Source organism: Ornithorhynchus anatinus, chromosome X1 (genome assembly GCF_004115215.2).
Source record: "Ornithorhynchus anatinus isolate Pmale09 chromosome X1, mOrnAna1.pri.v4, whole genome shotgun sequence".
NCBI lineage: Eukaryota > Metazoa > Chordata > Mammalia > Monotremata > Ornithorhynchidae > Ornithorhynchus > Ornithorhynchus anatinus.
The window spans coordinates 65,046,407-65,071,523 of record NC_041749.1 but is presented as its reverse complement, the minus strand read 5'-3'; the positions used below and the strand labels follow the sequence as shown (position 1 = coordinate 65,071,523).

The following is a 25,117-nucleotide window of genomic DNA, read 5'->3' as shown; positions in this document are numbered from 1 at the left end:
GGGAAGAATGCAAGGATAACAATCTCTGTTCCACCACTTGTCTGCTGTGTGAGCTTGGGTAAGTCACTTCACTTCTCTGGGCCTCAGTTCCCTCATCTGTAAAATGGGGATTAAGGCTGTGAGCCCCATGTGAGACATGGACTGTGTCCAACCTGATTATCTTATATCCACCCCAGATAATAATAATAATGATGGCATTTATTAAGCACTTACTATGTGCAAAGCACTGTTCTAAGCCCTGGGGGGTGGGGAGGGGTGATACAGGGTGATCAGGTTGTCCCACGTGGGGCTCACAGTCTTAATCCCCATTATACAGATGAGGTAACTGAGGCACAGAGAAGTTAAGTGACTTGCCCAAAGTCACACAGCTAAGTGGTGGGGCTGGGTTTAGAACCCACGACCTCAGACTCCCAAATCCATGCTCTTTCACTGAGCCACGCTGCTTCCCAGATCTTAGTACAGTGTCTGGCATATATTAAGCTCTTAACAAATATCATTAAAAAAATAAAAATTCAGATCTGGTCCCTGGCCTAAGGCTGGAGGGGATAGGAAAGGACAGACTTCAGCAACAGCAACCACAGTCACACAATAGAAAGATTAGCAGCACATTACTCTTTGGAGGGAATATAGTTCATGAGCTCCTTATCACTTTAGGCAGAGCCAGTCTTGACTGAAACTTGATCACAAGTTGTTAAAAAAGTAGGTTCCTGCCTGCCCACTTTGATTTAGATCAAGGATTTTAGCAGTTGTCTTTTCTTCCATTAATGCAGAAAGCATAGTAAATTACAACCTCTGTCTTCATATTTCTCTTGTGCCAATCTATAGTGAGACCTTATCAGGATAATCCAAGCAAACACAGTTTTCCCTCTGTTTTCAGGAATAAAGTTAAAGCTTTGTCATGGCCTCAATGGTGTAACTAATTATCTCAATTCTCCACTTCTTTTTGCTGGGGTAGTCTTGACTGAATCTGTCCTCAGGTCTTTGAGGAAGATTCTATGATCAAATGGCTCAAACACTGGTTTATCAAAATAATGAGCTGAGTCCGGGAATTCATTCATTCAATCGTATTTATTGAGCACTTACTGTGTGCAAACCACTGTACTAAGTGCTTGGGAAAGTACAATACAGCAATAGAGACATAATCCCTGCCCACATGAAGCTCGCAGTCTAGAGGGAGGGGAGACAGACATCAATACAAATAGACATCAATATAAATAAATAAAATTACAGATACACATAAATGCTGTGGGGCAGGGAGAGGGGGCAGGGAAGAGCAAAGGGAGCCAGTCAGGGTGACGCAGAAGGAAGTGGGAGGTGAGGAAAAGTGAAAAACTTCCTCTCCCTTTATGTACTACTATGCCACTTGTCACATCTCATCTTGCGCTAGAAGCTTCATTTCTGCTAGATTTCTTATTGGGCTCCGCTGTTATCCCAAAATCGTTGGGGTTAAACCCATGCCTTGCATGAATCTGATCTTTGTATCCCTCTTTCTGTCTCAAGTGGAATTTTATCCATGGCTATGATTACTCTATAACTATTCTTAGTGTATGAAGGGATTTTGTGTATTTTTAGCATTGCCCTTATTGCAAAGTTCAGTGGGTTCAAGAGACGCATCCCTTCCTGTGTCATAAGAGTGCTCTTAGGAGAGGAAAAAACCGGTAAAGCTTCCTTAATTATGAATTGAACTCAGACTGTGTGGAAGTACAGGTGATATGGGAGAAGCAGAGCTGAGTTTCAAACTGGCACCAGAGAAAAAGGCTCCACAGCCAAAGCTAGACGGAAATGTCAACTCCGTCAAAAAAAGCAGGAATGATTTGTAAGACTGAGCCTTCTTGGAGAAGAGCCAACATTGCAAATAGAAACTCATGATTCTAGCTCTCCTTCTATCTTCACTAACGTCAGTTCACCAATAAAGCATATTTTTCAACTCACCAATGTCAACTCACTAATAAAGTCTATCTGAGTCATCATTTCAGCCAGCAGTGAAAGGACATTTAATGTGATGTGAGGGATGGAGAAAAAGGATCCTGCAAATCGATAAAGCTGAATGGAAGAATGGTTTTGAAAATCTTAGCTCAGGAAAGCAGATATCGTTTGACACAGCCATGAAAATGAACAGTGGCCAACTCACCCAGCATCTGTAATGAATCAGGTTGAGCCTGATGAGGATTAGTCATCAGGCCTAAAAGAAATGTAATATATCCACCCCTCCTTTGTATTTCCACTTGGTTGTTTTTTCTCAGAAACCTGCATTTGTGGGAGAATTGAGAGGGTATGTGTTGCAGGAAAATGCTTGTTTTTCTTAGCCTGCTGAAATTGGAACAAGTAGAGGAAGGGGTGGATCATTAGCTGACAGAAGGATGGCACTGATACATGTGGGGAATAATGCAAATTTTGGAGAGCAAAGAGAGTTTCTGCATAAGAATATTAGCAATCCTGCACTGGGTTAGACCCAACCAGTCCAGAATTATTTTTCCAATTGGGACACCTAAGGATGTTTCACAGATTAATCGTTCGTATACCTTCCTTAATGTCTCTCCACCTGGATTAGGTATGAACCTTCTAATAGTCCTAATCTTTACCTCTAGTAACCCATAGTGACCCTATTATCTACAAATTGATTGAATGCTTTCTTGAGCATTTCTGTGTCTCTCCATGTTCCCTTTAAATCTCCTAAATTTCCCTCTAATAATTCATTATAGGCCTCTTCTCATTGCATTTTTACAATCTAGTCTTGAACCTATTCATATTTTCTGCTTTCAACTTCTCGGGGTAAGAAAGTATCAAACATTTGCCACCCACTGTGGCAAGAAGTTTTTCTTTTAGTTGGTTTTGATCCTGCCCTTTCATGCTTCAGTTGGTGTCTGCTAATCCTGTTGCTATGGGATTTGATGAACAATAACACTATGTTCGCCTTGTCCATATCCTTCATGATCATCTATACTTCAGTTTTGTTCCCTTTCAGCCTTCACCTTTCTAGGCTGAAGTGTTGTAAACTTTTCAATCTACCCTTAGAGAAAAGCTGTTTCCTCACCCTGATTATGTGGTTGCTCTTCTCTGTAGCTTATCCAGCTCATTTAATCAAACAAGATCCTTCCAGTGACAGTATCAATAGTATTTATTGAGCACCTACTGGGTGCAGAGTCCTCTCCTCCAACTGGGAAAACATTTCATAAGAGTAAAAGACACTCTACCTGCCCTTAAAATCCAGTGGAAGTGATAGATTAAAGAGAAGTGCAGGGAGCAATTTCAAGAACCACAAAATTCTGTGTATCGCCAAGGAAGGGGATAGAAAACAAATTATGACATAGTTTTGCCACTGAATAAAAACCATGGCATGTTCACAGCTGACTACAGTTCTGATCAACAGACCTTAGTAATAACATAATGAAGTTGGATAAGATTTAGAAAAGGAAAGCCAAAATGGTCAAAGGTTTTGAAAAGCTCTCATAAAATGGAAAAGATAAGGATTCTTCCATTTGGAAAGATGAAGCCTAAGAGGGAACGTTTGAAGTCTACGCAGTGATGAAGAGTGTGGGCTGGGTAAATGTGGCTCAGTGGAAAGAGTACGGGTTTGGGAATCCGAGGTCATGGGTTCGAATAGTCATGGGTTCTGTTATCAACAAAAATTAGACAAATTAGAAAGAGTTCGTTTAGTCGATGAAGAGACGAAAGACTCCGAGAGAACGGGTCAAAGAACAGGACAGTAGGAAAGTGGCGAGCAGCCTGTTCACCCCAGTGGGGTACGAGTGACCGCAGCACCCCGATCCCGGGCCGCCCTGCCAGCTTTATTGGTACGGCGAACCCCCCGACTGGCACAGGGCACCCAATCGGGGCTAGGCACACATAGTAACAGTAACCAATCAGTAAGCACTTTCATGATCCCGTGACACCCGACCGGTCCACGCGAGAGTGGCGCACGAAGTTTGAAGTGGCACATGGTGGAGGAGTTTCACGTAGTGTGGCCATTTTACAGTCCACATGGCACAGGCAATGGCGCAGGCATTTTACAGGTCACATGGCACAGGTCCCCTGACTTGGGGTTGAGGCTGGCCTCACCATCGCCATCTTGAGGCGATCCACAACAGTTCGAATACCAGCTCTGCCACTTGTCAGCTGTGTGACTGTGGGCAAATCACTTAACTTCTCTGTGCCTCAGTTACCTCATCTGTAAAATGGGGATTAAGACTATGAGCCTCAAGTGGGACAGCCTGAGTACCCTGTATCTCCCCCAGCACTTAGAAAACAGTGCTCTGCACATAGTAAGAGCTTAACAAATACCAACATTATTATTATTAAACACAAAATTGTTGTTACCAAATCCCAGAACAATAAAGAGCCAGTGACTGAAGCCTGTTGACTAAAAACAAATTAAAGGAACCACTTCACACAGCTGGTGGTAAAATAGGTTGAAAATATCAGGTTTGAGAAGGATTTGGAGAAATAATGGGTTGCTGGAGGAAGCAATGACATAGAGGGAAAGGTTAAGGATATTAGTTGGTGGACTCCAAAATATTAGGAGAGACAGAAGGGGAGCGACCATTATTACATTGCTCTTCCAAGCATTATGGTGCCAATGTTGGTGATGCAATATTGGGCTAGCTAGAGGATTGGATAGATCCAGTATGACATGCCTATTGGAAAATGGCAGCCATTCAGGGACTGTAATGCTGTGGATATTTCAGGATCAGGGTCTTGAAGCTGCTGTACTTGAGGACTTGTGATTTCACCATTTTTTCTCTAAAGCTACCACATCCCTCGCATATCTCGCCATTGCCCTCAACATTCCTCCACCCCCCAGTAATGCACCGTGACAGCTTTCGCCCATCTTCCCTGTTCCCAATCAATCATTTTTATTCATTCATTCATTCAATCCTACATATTGAACGCTTACTGTGTGCCGAGCATTGTACTGAGCGCTTGGAATTTATTGAGTGCTTACTGTATGTAGAGAACTGTACTAAGTGCTTAGGAGAATACAATATAACAATATAACAGCACATTCCTTGCTCAAAATGAGCTTACAATCTAGAGGGAGAGATGGACATTAATATAAATAAGTAAAATTATGGATATGTACAAAAGTGTTGTGGGGGTGGGAGGGTGGTTGTGATGAAAAAGGAAGCAAGCCAGGGTGAAGCAGGATTAGGAGAAGCGGAAAGGAAGGCTTAGTCAGGGAAGGCCTCTTGGATGAGATGTACCTTAAATAAAACTTTGAAGTAGGGGAGAGTAAACTGTCTGTCAGATAAGAAGGAGGGTGTTCGAGGCCAGAGATAGGATGTGGGCAAGAGGTCAGTGGAGAGATAGATGAGATTGAGATACAATGAGAAGGTTAGGATTCGAAGATCGAAGTGTACGGGCTAGGTGCAGTAGGAGAGTAGCGAGGTGAGGGAGGAGGGGGCAAGGTGGTTGAGTGCTTTAAAGTCAATGGTAAGGAGTTTCTGTTTGTTACGGAGGTGGATGGGAACTGGAGGTTCTTGAGGAATGGGGAAATATGGCCTGAACCTTTTTGTAGAAAAATGATGCTGGCAGCAGAGAGAAGTATGGACTGGAGTAGAGAAAGGAGGCAAGGAGGGCAGCAAGGATGCTGATATAGTAAATCATGGTGGGATAATACACGTGCTTGAACTAACGTGGTAGCTATTTGGATGGAGAGGAGAGGGTGGATTTTAGTGATGTGAAGATCGAACTGACATGATTTAGTAATAGATTGAATATGTGGGTTGAATGAGAGAGAGGAGTCAAGGACAACCACAGTGTGGCCTAGTGGATAGAGCATGGGCCTGGGAGTCAGAAGGACTTGGGTTCTAATCTCACCTGTGTCACCTGTCTGCTGAGTGACCTTGGGCAAGTCACTTAACTTACCTAAGTTACTTCATCAGTAAAATGAGGATTAAGGCTGTGATTACTTTGTAGCTACCCCAATGCTTAGAACAGTGCCTTGCACATAGTAACGGCTAAACAAATATGATTTAAAAACAAAACAAAACAAAAGAACTCCTCACCTGCCTTCTCTCCCACACACTATCTCCCTGCAAAACTGTTCTGGCCCCTACACAGAGACTTCTGATCTCTCAATCTTCCCCACTGATCCCAGTTTATCATGTAGCATTTAGACACCTTACCTAAACCCCCTCTCTTGAAGTACAAATCCATGTCTTCATCACTAATCTCTCTGCCAAACTCAACTCCCTCATTCCCCTGCCATTTCATTGATTTCACACCAGTAACCCACACCCACAAAACTTATGTACATATCTATGAATTATATATTATCAATCATTTACATTAATATCTGTCTCCCCCATAAACTGTAAGGTTATTGTAGGCAAAAAATGTGTCTACCAACTCTGTTGTAGTCTCCGAAGCACTTGGCACAGTGCTCTGCACAAAGTAAGTGTTCAATAAATACCACTGATGATGATGATAGCCAACCTCCAGCTCTGGCTCACCTCTGCAGTTCACTTCCTTCACTTCTGCACTTATGCTGCCAAGTGTTGTCGGTGGAAATACAGACACTAAAATGAATTAGAATGAATTAGCAGCCCATTTTAAGTATGTGTACATAAGTGCTGTGAGCAGGTGGCGGTGGGGGGACCATAATACTTAGATGGTAAGGACTGAAGTGCATAGATGATGTGATAGGGAAGGAAATAAGTTGGAGAGATGAGAGCTTAATCAGAGGAGGCTTCCTGGAGGAGATGTGTTTCTAGTAGACTTCGAAGTTGAGGAGAGTGATGGTCCATTGGATGTGAAGGGGAAGGAGTGAGAAAGTGATCCATGGTGAGAGAGATGAGAGCAAGGCACAGTGAGTAGGTTGGTACTAGAGGAGTAAAGTGCATGGCGTGGATTGTAGCTGTAGAGGAGGGAGGATAAGTGGAAGGGAGAGAGCTGATTCAGTGCCTTAAAGCTGATGATCAGCAGTTTCTGTTTGATGCAGAAAGGGATGAGCTACCATTGGAGAAAAGACTGTGAGGAGTCAGATGACATCAAAGTTGCTGCTTCTGACCCAAAGAAGATTATGGTACTATGGACAGCAGTGGGAAAGGTAAGAGGAGGGGAAGGTTTAGGGGGAAAGATGAGAAGTTCAGTTAATTGGCCCTGTTCAAGCTCTCGCATCCTCCAGTGTGGTCATATGGAACCAGAAAGCTGAAGCTTCTGACAAAATTTGCTTCCAGTCCACTGGGGAACTCTTCCAACACATCAGGTTATTTGTAACATCATACTATCCAGAAACTGATATCCTTATCACTTTTCTCTGGAGGCCCCACACAAGAAAACATGCAGATGATTATAAATTGCTTTACAGAGTCAGCACAGTGATAGGTACTGACAATAAACCTGAAGAAAAGGAAGATATGTAACATCCTACTCCTGGGAAGTCCTACATGTGACCAAAGCTTTTCATTCATCACACAGGTGATACACTATCCAGCAAGGCACTGATAGACAAAAAGGAGAAAGCCGAATCAAGAAGCTTGACAAGGCTTTAGTGAGCATGAAAGATAAAATATAAGACAAGAAGTTTCATATCAAAAGGGATTTATACAAACATGTGGTGATGTCTGATGTATATATGGTGGTAAAACTTGCATTTAGCTTGGAAGCCAGGGACAATAGTACAAGATTCAAATAGCTCCTGTATGGTGTGCTGAAATGGGGCATATTCCAGTTGGGAAGACAAGATAGACATGTAAGAGTTTTAGTGAAACAGTCTCAAACAAAACTCCTTGTGGGCAGGGAACTTGTCTACCAATTCTGTTGTATTCTCCCAAGTACAGTTCACTGCACACAGTAAGTGCTCAATAAATACATTGATTAATTGATTGATCTGCCATTGGACTGTTGCAACAGGTGCAGACAGACCAGAGATCCAGAGAAAGAGTTTGCTGCCTTGAGTAGAGGCTTTAGAAATAAGATTTCTTACTCTTCACTCTGGGTATGTCACTCCCCTCCTCAAAAATTTCCAGTGGTTGAAGTCTAGAGCAGGAGACGGACATTAGTATAAATAAATAATTAATGGTACATACATAAGGGTTGAGGGGCTGAGGGAGGGTGACTAAAGGGTGCAAATACAAGTGAAAGGGTGATGTGGAAGGGAATGGAAGAAGAGGAAATGAGGGTTTAGTTGGGGAAGGTCTTTTGGAGGAGATGTGCTTTTAATAAAGTCTGTCTCCTGCTCTAGACTTCAAGCTCATTGTGGGCATTCATTCAATCATATTTATTGAGTGCTTACTGTGTGCAGAGAACTGTACTAACCACTTGAATAATAATAATGGGTTTATTCTCTAAAGAAAGCCCTTATCCTTAATCATTATATGTGATGTAAGAAATAGACAACAGGAGTAATGACCTTTTAACCCATCAATATCCTGATGAAATGAGTCCACCGAGAAAAATGGAAAGAAACACAATGTGCGTGTGTGTGTGTTTTGTATATGTATAACATATATGTCCATAAAACATAGCCCTCTTATTGGTCCAGCAGAAAGCATACTGCTCTGGGAATCAGGAGGCTTTTGTTCTAATCCTAGTTTTACCTGTAGCTGTCTAAGATGGACGAAGACCGTACATGCACTTCTCAATGAGTTGTACCTCTGCCCACTTACTTGTTACAAATAATAATGTTGGTATTTGTTAAGCGCTTACTATGTGCAGAGCACTGTTCTAAGCGCTGGGGTAAACACAGGGAAATCAGGTTATCCCACGTGGGGCTCACAGTCTTAATCCCCATTTTACAGATGAGGGAACTGAGGCACAGAGAAGTTACACTTCATGCACCTGCAAGAGCATGACTAACAATAATGAGAGTGTGCAAGAGATACTGTGCAAACCACTAAGAGGATTTTTCCACTTGAAATATCCACTTTTTATGTGAACATTCATGGGGTCCACCAATATTTCACTTCAATCCAAAATTTGTGGGGTGAAGACAGTGAAGTGAAGTGAAGCACAGTGAAGACATGGATTTGTGACACCATATACCTTTACTATTGCCCCAAAGTGAATTTCAGAAATCCCACCTGATAGATTGTTAGCATTTGAAGCACTCCAACCCAGAAGATGTCAATTAGGCAGACTGAGCTAATCAAGAGGCCTCCAGGAGGACACAATCAGATGGTTAAGTGTTCTTATCTACATGGGTGCAAGCAGTGCTTAGTCTGTCTGTGAATGTTATGCCAAAAAGAACAGATTGCTAATTTCTGACCCCTGGCTGAAAATGTCTCCCCAAATCTCTGTTTTACCTCCCTAACTCCCTCATACCTCTTCATCCATTCTTTCATCCTGCTTTCAAAAATCTATCCCTTCTACTTACACCTCCATCCCCAGTCCTTCATACCTTATAAAAACATTTTTGCCACTCTTCTTCCCTCCCTGACTGTAAACATTATGATGACACCTTCCCTTCTGCCTTCAATCAACCATATTCATTCATTCATTCAATTCGATCATATTTATTGAGCACTTAATGTGTGCAGAGCACTGTACTAAGTGCTTGGAAAGTACAATTCAGCAACAGATAGAGATGATCCCTACCCAACAACAGGCTCACAGTCTAGAAGGGGGAGACAGACAACAAAAAAAACCAAATAGGCATCATTAGCATTAAAATAGATAAATAGAATTATAGATATATACACATCTTTAATAAAATAAATAGAATAATAAATATGTACAAGTGTACACAAATGCTGTGGGGCGGGGAAGGGGGTAGAGCAGAGGGAGGGAGTACGGGCAAAGGGGAGGAGGAGCAGAGAAAAAAGGGGGGCTCAGTCTGGGAAGGCCTCCCGGAGGAGGTGAGCTCTCGTAGGGCTTTGAAGGGGGGAAGAGAGCTATTTTGGCAGATGTGAGGAGGGAGGGCATTCCAGGCCAGAGGTAGGACGTGGGTCAGAGGTCGATGGCGGGCCAGACAAGAACGAGGCACAGAGAGGAGGTTAGCGGCAGAGGAGCGGAGTGTCCTGGCTGGGCTGTAGAAGGAGAGAAGGAAGGTGAGGTAGGAGGAGTCATGGTGATGGAGAGCTTTGAAGCCAATAGGAGTTTTTGCTTCATGCGAGGGTTGATAGACAACCAATGGAGATTTTTGAGGAGGGGGGTGACATGCCCAGAGTGTTTCTGTAAAAAGATAATCCGGGCAGCAGAGTAAAGTATAGACTCAAGCGGGGAGAGACAGGAGGATGGGAAATCAGAAGGGATCTCCCCTATCCTATCTCAATCCCACTGCATCTTACAGTTGTTGCTCCAACTCCCTCCTATCCTTTCTGTGCAAGCTCCTTGAAAGGTTGTTTACACCCACTGCCTCCATTTCTTCTCTTCTTTTGACCCCTTCCAGTCCGCCTTCTGCCCCTTTCCTCTCTCCATGGTCATGAGTGTCAGTCAATCAGTCAATCATATTTATTAAGTACTTACTGTGTGCAGAGCATTGTACTAAGTGCTTGGGAGCTGCCCACAATGAGCTTACAGACTAGAGGAGGAGACAGACATTAATAAAAATAAGTAAATAAATTAAAGATATATATACATAAGTGCTGTGGGGATGGAACAGGGGTGAATAAAGGAAGCAAGTCAGGGTGACACAGAAGGAATTGGAAGAAAAGGAAGAGAAGACTTAGTCAGGGAAGGCCTCTTGGAGGAGATATGCCTTCCATAAGGCTTTGAAGTGGGGGAGAGAAATTGTCTGTCGAATATGAGGAGGGAGAGCATTCCAGGTGAGAGGCAGGATGTGGGTGAGAGGATGGTGGTGAAATAGGTGAGATTGAGATACAGTGAGAAGGTTAGCAGAGGGGCAAAGTGTTTAGGCTGGGTTTTAGTTGAAGAGTAGCAAATGGTTACTAAGCCAATGGTTAGGAGTTTCTATATGGTACAGAGGTGGATATGCAACCACTGGACGTTCTTGAGGAGTAGGGAAACATTGCCTGAACTTTTCTGTAGAAAAATAATAATAATAATAATAATGTTGGTATTTGTTAAGCGCTTACTATGTGCCGAGCACTGTTCTAAGCGCTGGGGTAGACATAGGGGAATCAGGTTGTCCCACGTGGGGCTCACAGTCTTAATCCCCATTTTACAGATGAGGGAACTGAGGCACAGAGAAGTTAAGTGACTTGCCCACAGTCACCCAGCCGACAAGTGGCAGAGCTGGGATTCGAACTCATGAGCCCTGACTCCAAAGCCCATGCTCTTTCCACTGGGCAGTAGCGTGAGGTTGGGACTAGAGTGGGTAGACAGGAGGCAGGGAGGTCAGCAAGGAGGCTGATACAGTAATCAAGGGATTAATGTTACAGCAGTTTGGATGGAGAGTAAAGGTGCTCTACCAAGCACTTGATTGATTGATTAATATGATTGACTGATTGAAAGAAACAAGAATCACTCTTGGCAGCCCATTCCAATCTGATAATCAAAATGTTCTTCCTGCTCCCAACCAAAATCTCTCCTGATCTAATTTAAACCCATTTCCTTTTATTCTCAATTAGCATGATGAACAAAACCATTTATTAGCTTTAATTTAATCAGTCAAGCAATCAACAGTATTCATTGAGTGCTTACTCTGTGGAGAGCACTATACTAAGTGCTTGGTAGAGAACAATAGAAAAGGGGATAATAGGAGGGATAAAAATGGGAAAAAGGGCAGGATATTGCAGGTAATTCAAATTACAGGTATGTATCTGAAATTCATGGGCACCCTTGGTTGTCTACTCTTGGATAAAAAAAAAATCATCAACTGACTTTCCTGAATAGTTTAGACATCAATTTGTTGGAGGCAGGAGACTGGAACACACAGTCTATTGTGGATGCTTTCAGCTCTATTTTTCTGTGATTTACTCCCTATCCCCCTTTTCCACCATTCCCTCTCTATCCACTTTCACATTTCCTCCCTTTTTCTCTCTATCTCTTTCTCAGTCCTAACTTTGCTCCCCATGCTCTCTCTTCCAAACCTATATCACTGATCTTGTCACCTCTACCCATCTCCTCCTGACCCTCTCCTAACTCTTCCTTGCTTTTTTCATTTCCTTCCCCTTTGTGTAATCATTGCCCTCTTCTTCCCTTTTTCCCTCACCATCTTTCTCTTTCTTCCCCCTCATCTGGCCCCTGCTCTTCCATATCTTATTGGCTCTGGGACTTACAACTCTTAGCCATTTTTTTTTGAGATATAAAACCATCCCAAAGAATCAAATAGTGGAAAGTGGGACAGGACCCTAAACTTTGAGACTGTCCAGGCTAAAATAGGGCATCTGGGTTAGTTGCTCTTGAAAGTATGGGCTGTACCATGTAGAGCCACTTTGATTTGGCTCCAATTTCCAATTTCCACTTCCTCTGACTGGCACTGAGTCTCAAACCTGAGGCCAGTCTGGCCATGACTCAGTTTTACACAGCCCATTTCTTCCAGGTTTTGTTAGGTCCCACTTCTCTCTTCACACAGCCTGAGGCTCCATTATCTCCAGTCTGGGTTGGGGGGGGAGGGGTGTGTGTGTGTGTGTGTGTGGCATTTATTAAGCATTTACTATGTATCAAGAACTGTTTTAAGTTCTGAGGTGATAAGATAATCAGGTTGTGCATTGTCCTTGTCTCACATGAGGCTCACAGTCTGAGCTAGTGGGGGAAAAGATATGGGATTTCAACTGTGGCACAGAAAATTTAAGTGACTTGCCGAAGGCCACAGAGCAGGCAAGTGGCAGAGCCGGAATTAGAACCTAGATCCTCTGGCTCCCAGGCCCGTGCTTTATCCAGCCCAGGGGCCCTCTCTTAAGCCCAGTAGCATTTTCGGGGGTATGACACAGAGAATGTAGTGTGGTGCCTCAAGGCAGCCCCAGGCCACTGCCTCTAGCCTACTCCAGATTTCAGTGCCTTAGGCTTCCTCAATTCCAGCCCTAAATGGACCAGGCTTGAGCGTTTCCAAGTTACTCTAAATTTGATTGGCTCCTCCATCTCTCTTTGAGCCTGGGCAGAACAAAGACTGCCCATGCATTTCAGATACACATCTGCAATTTGTATTACCTGCAGTGTCTTGCCCTTTTTCCCATTTTTATCCCTCCTCTCTATTATCCCCTTTTCTTTCATTCTCCTTTTCAAATGTGTTAGATGTTTGTAATACTGGTGTCTGCACAATGCCTTAAGCTTTTTGCTAGATAAGTCTAACTATCTAATCTAATAAATATTCAGGTAGAAAATCAGCTACATTTCTCATTTTACATATATTTGCTTTTGAGAGGTGACAAGAAAGGGAGAGAGCTTGTTATACCCTCCTGAGAGTGACAGAGAAAGGGACATGTATTTTCCCAATGGATACCACTGTTCCCACCTTGGAAAAATACATAGCTATTCAAAGAAAAATACATTCATGGCTGCAATCTGTCCTTGCTAGAATCTGGGTTGGATAGGAATATAAAAGTCACTGTTGAAAATCAGCAAGTTGTTCCATAAGTGTCTAGAATGTGCAATGGGATGTGAATGTTCTCATTGCTCCAGCTCAAAAGAGCTGAAATGGTTATTTAAGCTATATGGATGAGCTTCAGCTAACCTGAGGGTTACCTATTGGTGTGGCCAAAATAGCTTTCTTTTCTTTGATTACCCCCAGACAATGGAACTATTGGTAGTGGTGTGGAATTTTCCCTTATTATGTTTGTTCCCTGTCAAGGATGTTAAATCTTTACAAAGCAGGGCCACCAACTGGCCAACACTATACGACGCAGGTCTGAAAGAACCTTTTTTAGAAATGGTAGCAGTCAAGAGAAGCTAGCTGTTGCATTTATTAGGAGATTATGTCAATGAAGGAGTGGACCAACACCCCTGACTTCATCATGTGTCCCACTTCTGTTTGAAATTGCCTAAAAGCCATGCGCAGTAGAAGGAATAAGGTTGAAAAGCTAACCAGGTTAAAAATTAGCCTTGCTAATTTTATCATCTCCTGTGGATTTTGGAAGAAACAGATGGCTCCAGTTTTTTGAGACATCTATGTCAAAATGTTACTTTAGAAACTTCCAGTCTTCAGTATTACTTTTAAAATCGATGAATATTACAGGAGCAATAACAAGGCTAATCTTTATCCTCAAGGATATGTTTCCTCAGTGGAATCTTGTTTAAAGTGTCAGTAATATGCCAGAGAAAGTGGTTATCGAAATGTCTGAATGAAGAGGTTGATCTTGATTTTGCTGATTAAAAAAATACAGGACAGAGTGTCCAAATAAGGCTCAATTTATGGTTGATTTGATATTCTGACAAAAGCCTGTGGTCCATACTTAATTTCTACTAAGCAACAACTCTCAAGTGGGACATGGAGATGCAACATAAAAGCTACACATTACAGAATGCAGTGTTCCCCCCAAACTAAGTTACCCTACTTGAATTGAGATGATCCTGATATTTATGGGGAACTATGCCCTGGTGGGGAAGATAAGAGGCTCCACTTTTACAGTGTGGAACCACAAGTCTTCACTGCCCTAGCTTGTCTTTCAATTGCCTCAGGTTTCGAAGGCTCAGATTTTCTGGCATCCTCCACATGCCTGGGGTGTTTTCATTTTTCTGTACATCATTAAAATATAATGCCCGGACCTGCAAACTCTAGCCAATATAATATAAATTAAATAAACACTTAGCCTTCATGCCCTTGTAGTAACTGTGTGCCTCGGATTTATGGAGGTTGTACCAGATTTAGTTCACAGAAGTAGAGAGGCACAATAGCAAACCCTGACTCAGCGGTGCAAAGTAGGGTGTCAGCATCAGAAATGCCACTCATTTGTTGATGGGCATTGAGCTAAAGGCAAACTCAGGACCAGCTGCAGATGGTACGTGAGGTGAGCTGTCACATCAGAGAGCTGTGGGAAGAGAGTGCTGTGTGAGGATCTTTCAAAGATGATGGCTACCCAGCCCTTCTCCTTCTCAAAGTTGCTGCCTGTGTTGTCTTATAGTTGGACACATCAGCGCCCTTTCCAAAGATGGTGGCACCAGTGTCCTTTTCAAAGATGGCCATAACATCAGCCTTCGCAAAGATGGCAGAGTGATCGAGGTGATCCACTATCAGGGTCTCCAACCAAACTGCCCAGTCAAGGGGCCACCACAAGCACAGGTGCAGAGATATGCTATCCTTTTTCACTTTATGTGATTACGTTAAGATGTATGTGTACATAACGTAGCATCATGTGGAAGGTGGGGACCATCTCTTTTTGGTGGTAGAATGCCTGAAGCCTGCCCTGGGTGAACTGGGCCACACTGTAGGGTGTAAAGTCCATCAAAGAGGAGCTATTGCCTGGAGGAATCTATCTGGGGGGGCTTCTACCTGTCCCTTCTTTCCTCTCAGCTAGATTCTTTCCAAAGTTGTTATCAGAACATGACCACTATTGGCTTTAAAGTACTCCATCACCTTGCCCCTCCTTCCTCACCTCGCTTCTCTCCTTCTACAACCCAGCCTGCATACTTCACTCTATTGCTAACCTTCTCCCTGTGCCCCGATCTCGCCTGTCATAGCCGACCACTGGCCCATGTCCTGCCTCTGGCTAGAATACCCCCCCTCCTCAAATCCACCAATTACTCCCCCAACCTTTAAAGCCTTATTGAAGGCGCATCTCCTCCAAGAGGCCTTCCCAGACTAACTTTTCCTCATCTCCCATTCCCTTCTGTGTCACCCTGACTTGCTCCCTTTGCTCTTCCCCCCTCCTCCCAGTCCCACAGCACTTATGTATATATCTGTAATTTTATTTATTTGTATTGCTGTCTGTGTCCCTGACTCTAGACTATGAGCTCACTGTGGGTAGGGAATGTCACTGTTTATTGTTGTATTGTACTTTCCCAAGCGCTTAGTACAGTGCTCTATATACAGTAAGCACTCAATAAATATGATTGAAAGAATGAATGACCAGAGATGGTCATTTACCATGGTGAGAGTTTATGTGGTGGGATAAATTTTGAGTAGAGAGCAGTACTATGTGTGCATTATGTTGTCTGGGATCTCTATCTCTGATGACTATGATGGCTTCTTTTTTAATCAATCAATAGTATTTCCTGAGCACTTCCTCTGTGCAGAGCACTGTGCTAAGCATTTGGCAGAACTCATGAGAGTTAGTAGATGTAATCCCTGGATTTACAAAATTTGCCATCTGGCAGAGGAGCTTACAGTCTAGCAGAGGAGCTGACAATTGAGTGGAGTGAGCTATTTCAGGCTGAAAAGAATGAAACATCTGGTGCCAGGAGTTGCTCCCTTCTTTTCAGTGAGTGGAGAAAATCAAAGCCTGGATAATAATAATAATAATAATAATGATGGTACTTGTTAAGTGCTTACTATGTGCCAAGCACTGTTCTAAGCTCTGGGGTAAATACAAGGTAATCAGGTTGTCCCACATGGGGCTCACAGTCTTAATCCCCATTTTACAGATGAGGTAACTGAGGCACAGAGAAGTTAAGTGACTTGCCCAAAGTCACACAGCTGACAAGTGGCAGAGCAGCGTTTGGAACCCACAACCTCTGACTCCCGAGCCCGTGCTCTTTCCACTAAGCCATGCTGCTTCTCATATAGAGTATAGGGTTTAGGGTATAGAGGCTGCACCCCCTATCCTAGTATGATTTATTGGGAATCTTTTCCTGCTGCTTACAGTGCCAACTGTCCTTTGAATCAGCAGAGTAGGTCTGTGAGTAGTCTAAACCCATGAGGAAGTGAAGTGCTGAAGCTAGATGAGAGAAGCTGAAAGGAGGAAGCTGTGGAATCAATCAATCAATCATACTTATTGAGTGCTTACAGTATGCAGAGCACTCTCCTAAGTGCTTGGCAGAGTACAGCAGACACGTTCCCTGTCCACAACAAGTTTATAGTCTAGAGGATGAGCTTATAGACCAGAGGCATGGGAGCAAAACTGTTGACAGATTAAAATAAGTCAAAGAGCAAGGCATGGGAGTTAAAGATTCTGAAACTCAGCTTCCTTCGTTGGTTGGTAGGGAATAGGTCCAGTGTCTCCTTATATTAGGTTGATCAACTAGGAAAATGATCAAAGTTTATCACAGGAGGTCAAATTGGGCAGGACTTCTAAAAATCTGCCAAGCCATTCCTCTAGTCATAGTCTAGTCTAGAAAAGATCCAATAGAAAGAAATTTGCATACAGTTGAAAGAAAGCAACATGGAGCACATTCAACTCCTGAGTCTTCTCAAAGGATGGTTCCAAATGACGTTTATGGAATAATGCAGAAGCAATGTCTAATATTTCTAGGGTAGTAAAAGATCCACCGTTTTTTAAGAGAAATATGTGAATATACCCAACATTTAATGAATATAAACCTATTCATAAGACTTTAGAATGTAAAATGTGTTTATTCACTAGTCTTTTTAATAGTAGAAACATCTATTTTTAGGCACTAAGGTGCTTGTGAGTTCTGGGAACTCACCAAATCAAATGGGAGGAAATGATTCCTTCTTGCCATACAGGTTCATAAAAAGCAGTCCTGCATTTACAGTAGTGAGCAATAAGCTGAATCTTTACAGCTTGCCATGGTGATAACTACACAACAACAAAGACTTCAGCCTTTCACCCAGGGAAAGTACCAGATTCCTGTACTTCGTCTGGGTGTGTGTAGTCACTGTCTAATAACATGACCATTTTGCCATCCCTCTGCAAATAAGGCTGAAGCTGCTGCCTGATTGGTATAACATCTCACTTTGCCTCAGCATTGATTTTCTTGCTCTCCTTATTTGCTTCATAAAAAGAGGGACAAGAAGCTGGTGCTGTGGACTGAGCAGCTTTTGGAAGACTGTATTTTTAGTATGAGACAACCTCTGTTTTATTTCAGGAAAGGGAAATTGGAATACACATTCTTTTGTAAATGTGTATGGTGATATTTGCTCCGGTAAGTAATATTTTTTGTGCAACTCTATTTCTTTTCAAATCACATTTTTGAAATCTCTCAGTGATCTCATTCTTTTTTAGTTGGCTTCCCTGTGTTCATATGTGGAAGCTGACAGAGCTATGTGTTGTGTTGCTATTTTTTTAAATAAAGCCATTAGCCTGTTTCTGATTTCTGTTTTTCAGAGTAAAGAAACTATTTGAGCAAACTTATTCTCTGCTGTATGAAAATGGAATGCCATTTAAAAATATTTTACTGCAGTAGATGCAGTAACGATGCTAAATGCTGCTTTTTGAATTAAAGTTTCTTCTCAATATGCTAAACTAGTAATGCTTTTTAACTGCAAAATAGTGTTTGTTGTATCGGAGGCTATGTACCAATTCAACGTAGCTTTATGACAAGCTTCAAGCTAAGAGACATATAGATTTTTCTGTTTTGTTTAAAATAAGTCAGATCTCCAAAGTCAATTACAATTAAACCATCTTTCCATTCACTAGGAAGCCATTAACACAAGTGACTGAATTGTTGTTACTACTCTGTCTTTTCTGTACAGCCTGATATCTGCCTATGTTTGTTTCATACCTCGGCACTCTGCTTTTCTTTTTAAAAATATGTCTATCTGTAGTCAACAAAAAGTCATTGGTATTAAAAAAATAAATAGAATGGTTATCAGAATGAAATGGTTAACAACATTATACTTAATCCATTCACTGGTTCCTCTCTTCTTCATAGAGGGATAGAATATCAGAAATCTCTGTTGGAGACCGTATTTATTAAATCAAGATAAAGTCAATTAGTGTAAATGTCCTGGATACTAATTGTTAACTAATTATTCTTACAAAAACATATGGTACTTCCTAATCTTAAAAAGTCAAAATATTGGCTCTGGGTTGCAGTGGCTTCCTATTGATGAAATAAACAGTAGGAAATTATTAGAAATGTTAATTAAAACACAGTTTAAAATGCTTTCAGGAGAACAGAGATATAGCCAGATAATTTTAGGAGATTTACGCTTAAAAGTTGCCAATATCCTTTTGGATGGTAGACATGGTCCCAGTTTTGAAGAGAAATGACAGCTTTTCCTTCATTATTAGTTTAAAACCTATTCTTGAAAGAAGAAATGAGCTTTCTATGTGAATGCTTTTTTGCTCATTTCTACTCCAATTGGATTTTTACTCTTTGTATTCAGAAAGAGGAAAAATCACTTTTGCCAAGTATGATAAATATGTTGTTAATTTATAAATCTCTCCTCTCCCCCACCTTGAATTTTAGCACTCCTTCATAATTTAGAAGCATTCTCCAGATGGTATCTTTGGGAAAATTTGAGGCATAGTGTGGTTGTAATTGTTCTGAAGTAGGATTTTTTTTTTCCTTTGGCTTTTGGTTAATTAATGCTTTGTAAGCTCTTAGACACTGATCATTTTTTTTCCACAATCATAAACTCTTGTTGTAATCATGTTTGCTTTAACAACTCTCGTAACAGGTTGTATTTAAAGTCAGTGAATATGAACAAAGTTTATCTTAGGCTATTTCAGTGATATAAATCAATGCTTTTGGTAGATGGGAACACATTGTGTATCTTCAGCATTTTCATTTTGTCCTAGAGGATACACACTTTCATCTGTGTTTTATATTTAACTTGTGAAGGCTTTTTCCAGGGCAACAATTCTACACAAAAAGGGTGTGGTTTCAAAGATGTAAAATTTAAAAAAAAAATAATAATAATAATTGGGCTCTGCTCAGAGTTAAGGCTTAACTTCTTATTAGTTTTAGTTCAGAATGGAGATACCATGCAGAAAAGACATTGGGAAGGGAATATTGCTAGGAATCTGGAGAAGATGGAATAACTGATCTATTTTCTTCACCACAATACCAAGGGATTGAAATTACCAATATTTGGTGCTGTCGAATCACCATGTATAGCACTAATCATTTCCCTCTCACTTTCATTTCTGCCCGAGTGTAAAAGTCTGTATAGATATAAGCTTGCCATTGGTATAACTTCAAAAGTTATTAGGTTATCATAATCGAATGTTGCTGACATATATACTCTTCGGACACCCACACAACCTTCCTCTCTGTGCAGGTTCTGTGTGACAGTCAGCTAATTCTGTGTGTATTTTCCCTCACATTTTTTGGACCCACAAAGATATGGATAAAGAAAAACTGAACACAATGTACATCTTAGTTCACGTTCAATTAAATTCCATGGCCTTGTAAATATTATGATTTCATTAAAAATGATATATTGTCTAAAATATTGCAATGTCTAAAAATGCCTAAAAATGATGAGATTACCAACAGGGAAAAACACTGTTTTTGTCTGGTTCTGTGTACTTATGGAAAACTTTGCAGAGTTGTCTTCATCCTCTTCACTTTAATCAATCCATCAGTGGCATTCACTAAACGCTTACAGTGTGCAGAGCACTGTACTAAGCACTTGGGAGAGTACAGTGCAACAGAGTTAGTAGACACATTCCAAGCCTACAAGGAGCTTACTTCACCCCCACCATCTTTTTTCTTTCCAATATTTGGATAGCATGGAAGGGCTAAAATGACATTTCATATTTGAAATTGGAAAGTGTTGCTCCAACATGAGCAATTCCTAGGTGAATATGACTGCCCATAAACTTTTGCAGCAATATGGCAGAACCCAGAGTCAAGAGCCCCATGCTACGTCTCTTGAATGCCTAAGAACTATACTCCATATTTGAAATTAATTTAGGTCAGTGAATTTCAGATTAGTCTTAGGTAGAAAAAAATAAACAGCACAGAACCAGTATGTTTCAGGTCTCTTAGGTCTTAAAACTGAAGGAGTCTGAATTCTTTGTTATCCTTCTTCTGGTATGATTTTGATGTGATCTATCTTCCAGTAAACACTTTAATATGTGCAAATAAGGTGCTTGGAATTCCAAAATGGAATAGAATGATGAAAAAGCTGAAAAGGATAGTGTGGCACAACCTATCTACAGTGGGGTCTATAGAGAGCTCTCAGTGCCAAAGGAAATTCACCTTAGAAGAATGTTGATTCAAGTGTTAGTATAAGATTAAACTTTAAAGTAATCTCCTATGTCTTAATGCCTTCAGACACCCTCTGTGTCAAAACTCATTTAATTAAAAATAGTTGAGAGAGCACAATAAGATGTTTTCCAAACTGATCTTTTTTTTTTTTTTCTTCTGGAAGCAAGCTTGTTAAATCTTTCATTCTGGCTCACCCCTTCCTCTAGCTCTGTTTTAGGTAAATGACAAATCTGTGTATCAAAAAATGTTATGTTAGAGCTGATGCAAAAACAAAGCAAAATTCAATCTACTTTCCAATAAGTGGTTATACACTGTTCTAAACATTTCTTGTGCTATCAAGCAAGCATTCACTTTTAATTAAATAAAATGAGCAAGTGTTCACCAGATGTGGCCTATCTCATAAAGAAGAACATGTATGCTAGCTCATAGGGGTTATCAACTTTGGGGCTTTTGATGAGATTGACCTTCCATAGGTTATGTAATAAAACCAAGAATAAGTAGCAATAAAAATAACATTTCATCTTGCTTAGGTTTGCTTTCCTTCCATTTTTCCGCTGCATTTTCTATTGCTGATGCAGAAGCCAATATTTGTTGATCTATATACTTAATGGTTATTCACGGAGCATATGATAAAACATTAAAGAAGCATAACCAACAAGGAGATGTCAATGTATGATGGGTTTTACATTAGGGCATGGTCTTTGATTTGGGGCACAGAAGCAGAACACTCACATTAAAATAATAATATATGAAAAGAACTGAATGACTCTACAATTATGATTATTTTTATTCTAGAAAGCTGTGACACCAATTAATAAAACCAATAGGATGAGTTTGGAGAGAGATTTAATTTATCTAATCTATCCACAAATGTTTACAGATTAAGAGCGAATTAAAGTCTAGTCATCTCCCAGTTGACTATTCTCTTTTGTGACTAGTGAGTGTAAATTTGCACTGTTGAATTTTTTAGCCAAAATTCTGGAAAAGAACTAACAAAAGTTTTCCTAGATGACTACTTAAAATTCTTTTAGAGTTTTGGGGAAACACAATTCCAATTATCTAGGAAAAATGAATCATTTGATGCCCTTCGTATGTGACATTATTGTTAGATGGCTATGGTGTCCACAAACATTTTGATAATCAAACATTTGGTTGTAAAAGACTTGCATTGAAAACACTCATTCAGAAGTTAATTGGGCATAATTGGTTATTCTTAGATATTCCCACATGGTTTTCCTGGCCTGGGCCTATAGGTACTTTTTCCCTATTAAACTGCAGCTCAATAAAAGAGACACGCCTGAGTACCACCTGTCCAGTAGTTGGGATTAAAAAAAACATCATATGCCAAGAATAAAAGTTGGAGCACTGCCAAATCTGATTTTTCCATCACTATAGTAAAAATGAGAGCTCAGTACCTCGCTCTAAAAAATGCAAGCTCTTCACATCCAAGGCACAATAGTTCTGATGCTGGGGTCTGTTGATCCTTAAAAGTTTGGCTTTAAAAGGAGGCTAATTGCAAGACGACTCAAAATGTGATGGAATTGTAGTAGCCGTGATCTGTCTGTCAGTGGGGAGGGAGGGAGTTCCAAGCTAGGGGAACAGCATGAGCAAGGAAAGGGATGGGAAAAAGTTGAGCGTGAGGACTAGTTACAAGGTTGGCTTGAGAGAATGGAGACAGTGAGCTGAGGAATAGCAAGGTGAAAAGACCAGCTAAGTAGGGTGGGGCCAGATGGTGGAGACCATTGAGGCCAAAAGAGAGTTTTGAGGAGAGGAGAAAAGTGGGACAAACAGTGTTTTGTTTTGTTCTGTTTTGCTTTGCTGTCTGTCTCCCCTGTTTAGACTGTGAGCCCATTATTGGGCAGGGATGGTCTCTATCTGTTGCCGAATTGTACCTTCCAAGTGCTTAGTACAGTGCTCTGCACATAGTAAGCCCTCAATAAATATTACTGAATGAATGAATGCTTCAGAAAGATGTCAAAAATGTCAAAAGCAGCAGAGATATCAAGGAGTATTAGGAAAGAGTATAGTTCTTTGGACATGGTAAAGAGGTCACTGGCAACCTTGGAGAGAGCAGCCTCATGGAGTAGAGAGGTTGAAAACCAGACTGCAGAGGGTTGAGAAAAGAGTTGGTGGAGAGGAAATTAATGTAACATGACCTCCTTCTGGCCAAATCAAATGGCTCCTACTCTATTCTAATCCTCCTTGACCTCTCAACTGCCTTTTACACTGTCAACCATCCCCTTCTCCTCCACACCTTATCTCACCTTGGCTTCACGGACTCCGTTCTCTCCTGGTTCTCCTCTTATCTCTCTGGCCGGTCATTCTCGGTCTCCTTTGCAGGCTCCTCCTTCCCCTCCCATCCTCTAACTGTTGGGGTTCCCCAAGGGTCTGTTCTTGGCCCTCTTCTGTTCTCCATATACACTCACTCCCTCGGTGAACTCATTTGCTCTCACGGCTTCAACTATCATCTCTATGCAAATGACACACAGATCTCTGCCCCTGTCCTCTCCCGCTCCCTTCAGGCTCGTATCTCCTCCTGCCTCCAACACGTCTCTACCTGGATGTCTGCCCACCACCTAAAACTCAACATGACCAAAACTGAGCTCCTTATCTTCCCTCCCAAGCCCAGTCCTCTCCCTGACTTCCCTATCACTGTGGATGGTATGACCATCCTTCCCGTCTCTCAGGCCTGCAACCTCGCTGTCATCTTTGATTCGGCTCTCTCGTTCACCCCACACATCCAATCTGTCACCAAAACCTGCCGGTCTCACCTTTATAATATCGCCAAGATCCGCCCTTTCCTCTCCACCCAAACGGCTATCTTACTGCTACGGGCTCTCGTAATATCCTGGCTAGATTAATGTGTCAGCCTGCTCTCTGATCTTCCTTCCTCCTCTCTCTCCTCACTCCAGTCTATTCTTCACTCTGCTGCCCGGCTCATCTTCCTGCAGAAACGCTCTGGGCATGTCACTCCCCTTCTTAAAAACCTCCAGTAGTTGCCTGTCAACCTCTGCACAAAACAAAAACTTCTCATTCTAGGCTTCAAGGCTCTCCATCACCTTGCCCCCTCCTACCTCTCCTCCCTTATCTCTTTCCACTGCCCACCCCACACTCTCCGCTCCTCTGCCGCCCACCTCCTCACCGTCCCCCGTTCTCGCCGATCCCGCCGTCAACACCTGGGCCACGTCCTCCCACGGTCCTGGAATGCCCTCCCTCCTCACCTCCACCAAACTAATTCTCTTCCCCTTTTCAAAACCCTACTTAAAGCTCACCTCCTCCAAGAGGCCTTCCCAGACTGAGCTCCCCTTTTCCCTCTATTCCCCTCTACCCCAGCTAAACCCTCTTTTCCCCCATTTCCCTCTGCTCCTCCCCCTCTCCCTTCCCATCCCCTCAGCACTGTACTCGTCCGCTCAACTGTATGTATTTTCATTACCCTATTTATTTTGTTAATGAGATATACATCACCTTGATTCTATTCATTTGCTATTGTTTTAATGAGATGTTCATCCCCTTGATTCTGTTCATTGCTATTGTTCTTGTCTGTCCGTCTCCCCCGATTAGACTGTAAGCCCGTCAAAGGGCAGGGACTGTCTCTTTCTGTTACCGATTTGTACATTCCAAGCGCTTAGTTCAGTGCTCTGCACATAGTAAGCGCTCAATAAATACTATTGAATGAATGAATGAATGAATAACATTCTAGAAGTTTGGATAGGAGTGGGTGCAGAGAAATGGGGTGGTGGCTGAAGAAGACTGCAGGGTAGAGAGAAGGCTTTTTAAAAACAGTGGAGACTTGCACATGTTTGTAGCAGAGGAGAAGGAGCCTTTAGAGCATGAGACGTTGAAGATAGCAGTGAGAAAGGGGAGTAGGAGTTTGTGATTCTGGGATGTGAGAGGGGACGGAGTCAGAGGTGCAGATAGAGGGACTGGATTTATAAAGCAGGTGGGTGATCTCTTTGGAGACAGGTGGGAAGCAGAAGATAGATGAGGAAGCAGAAGTGATGTGCTGATGAGGTTTAAGGGGAGACTGTGAGAAGTCAGAATGAAAAATTTACTACCAGGAGTCAGCTTATCAGTAGCAGAGAAGACATTTCCACCACCACTCGATAAATATAGTTCTATGCTAGCATGGCAGTTTTGACCTCTTGATGGACCGAGATTATCAAGTGATTCATTCTGATGCCCACTCCCTATCCTGACTGGTGAACAGGTAACACCACACTTCCCCTTGCCTTCTCTGCAGCTCAATGAAACTTGTTCCCCAGCTCCTGTACCCACC

The 25,117-nt window shown here is 41.9% G+C and overlaps 1 protein-coding gene across 2 annotated transcripts in view; it reads left to right on the top strand.

The window, feature by feature from the left end:
- SYNPR (synaptoporin) overlaps window positions 1-25,117 on the top strand; it is a 313,578-nt gene that overhangs the window by 132,316 nt on the left and 156,145 nt on the right. The window contains exon 1 of one of the 2 annotated variants that reach the window (XM_029049708.2): window positions 17,607-17,823. The exons of the other annotated variant lie outside the window; for it this stretch is intronic. Coding sequence (XP_028905541.1) covers window positions 17,800-17,823 — 24 coding nt within the window. The 5' untranslated portion in view covers window positions 17,607-17,799. Of the gene's footprint in view, window positions 1-17,606; window positions 17,824-25,117 lie in introns of those variants that run through there. 2 annotated transcript variants of the gene reach the window in all.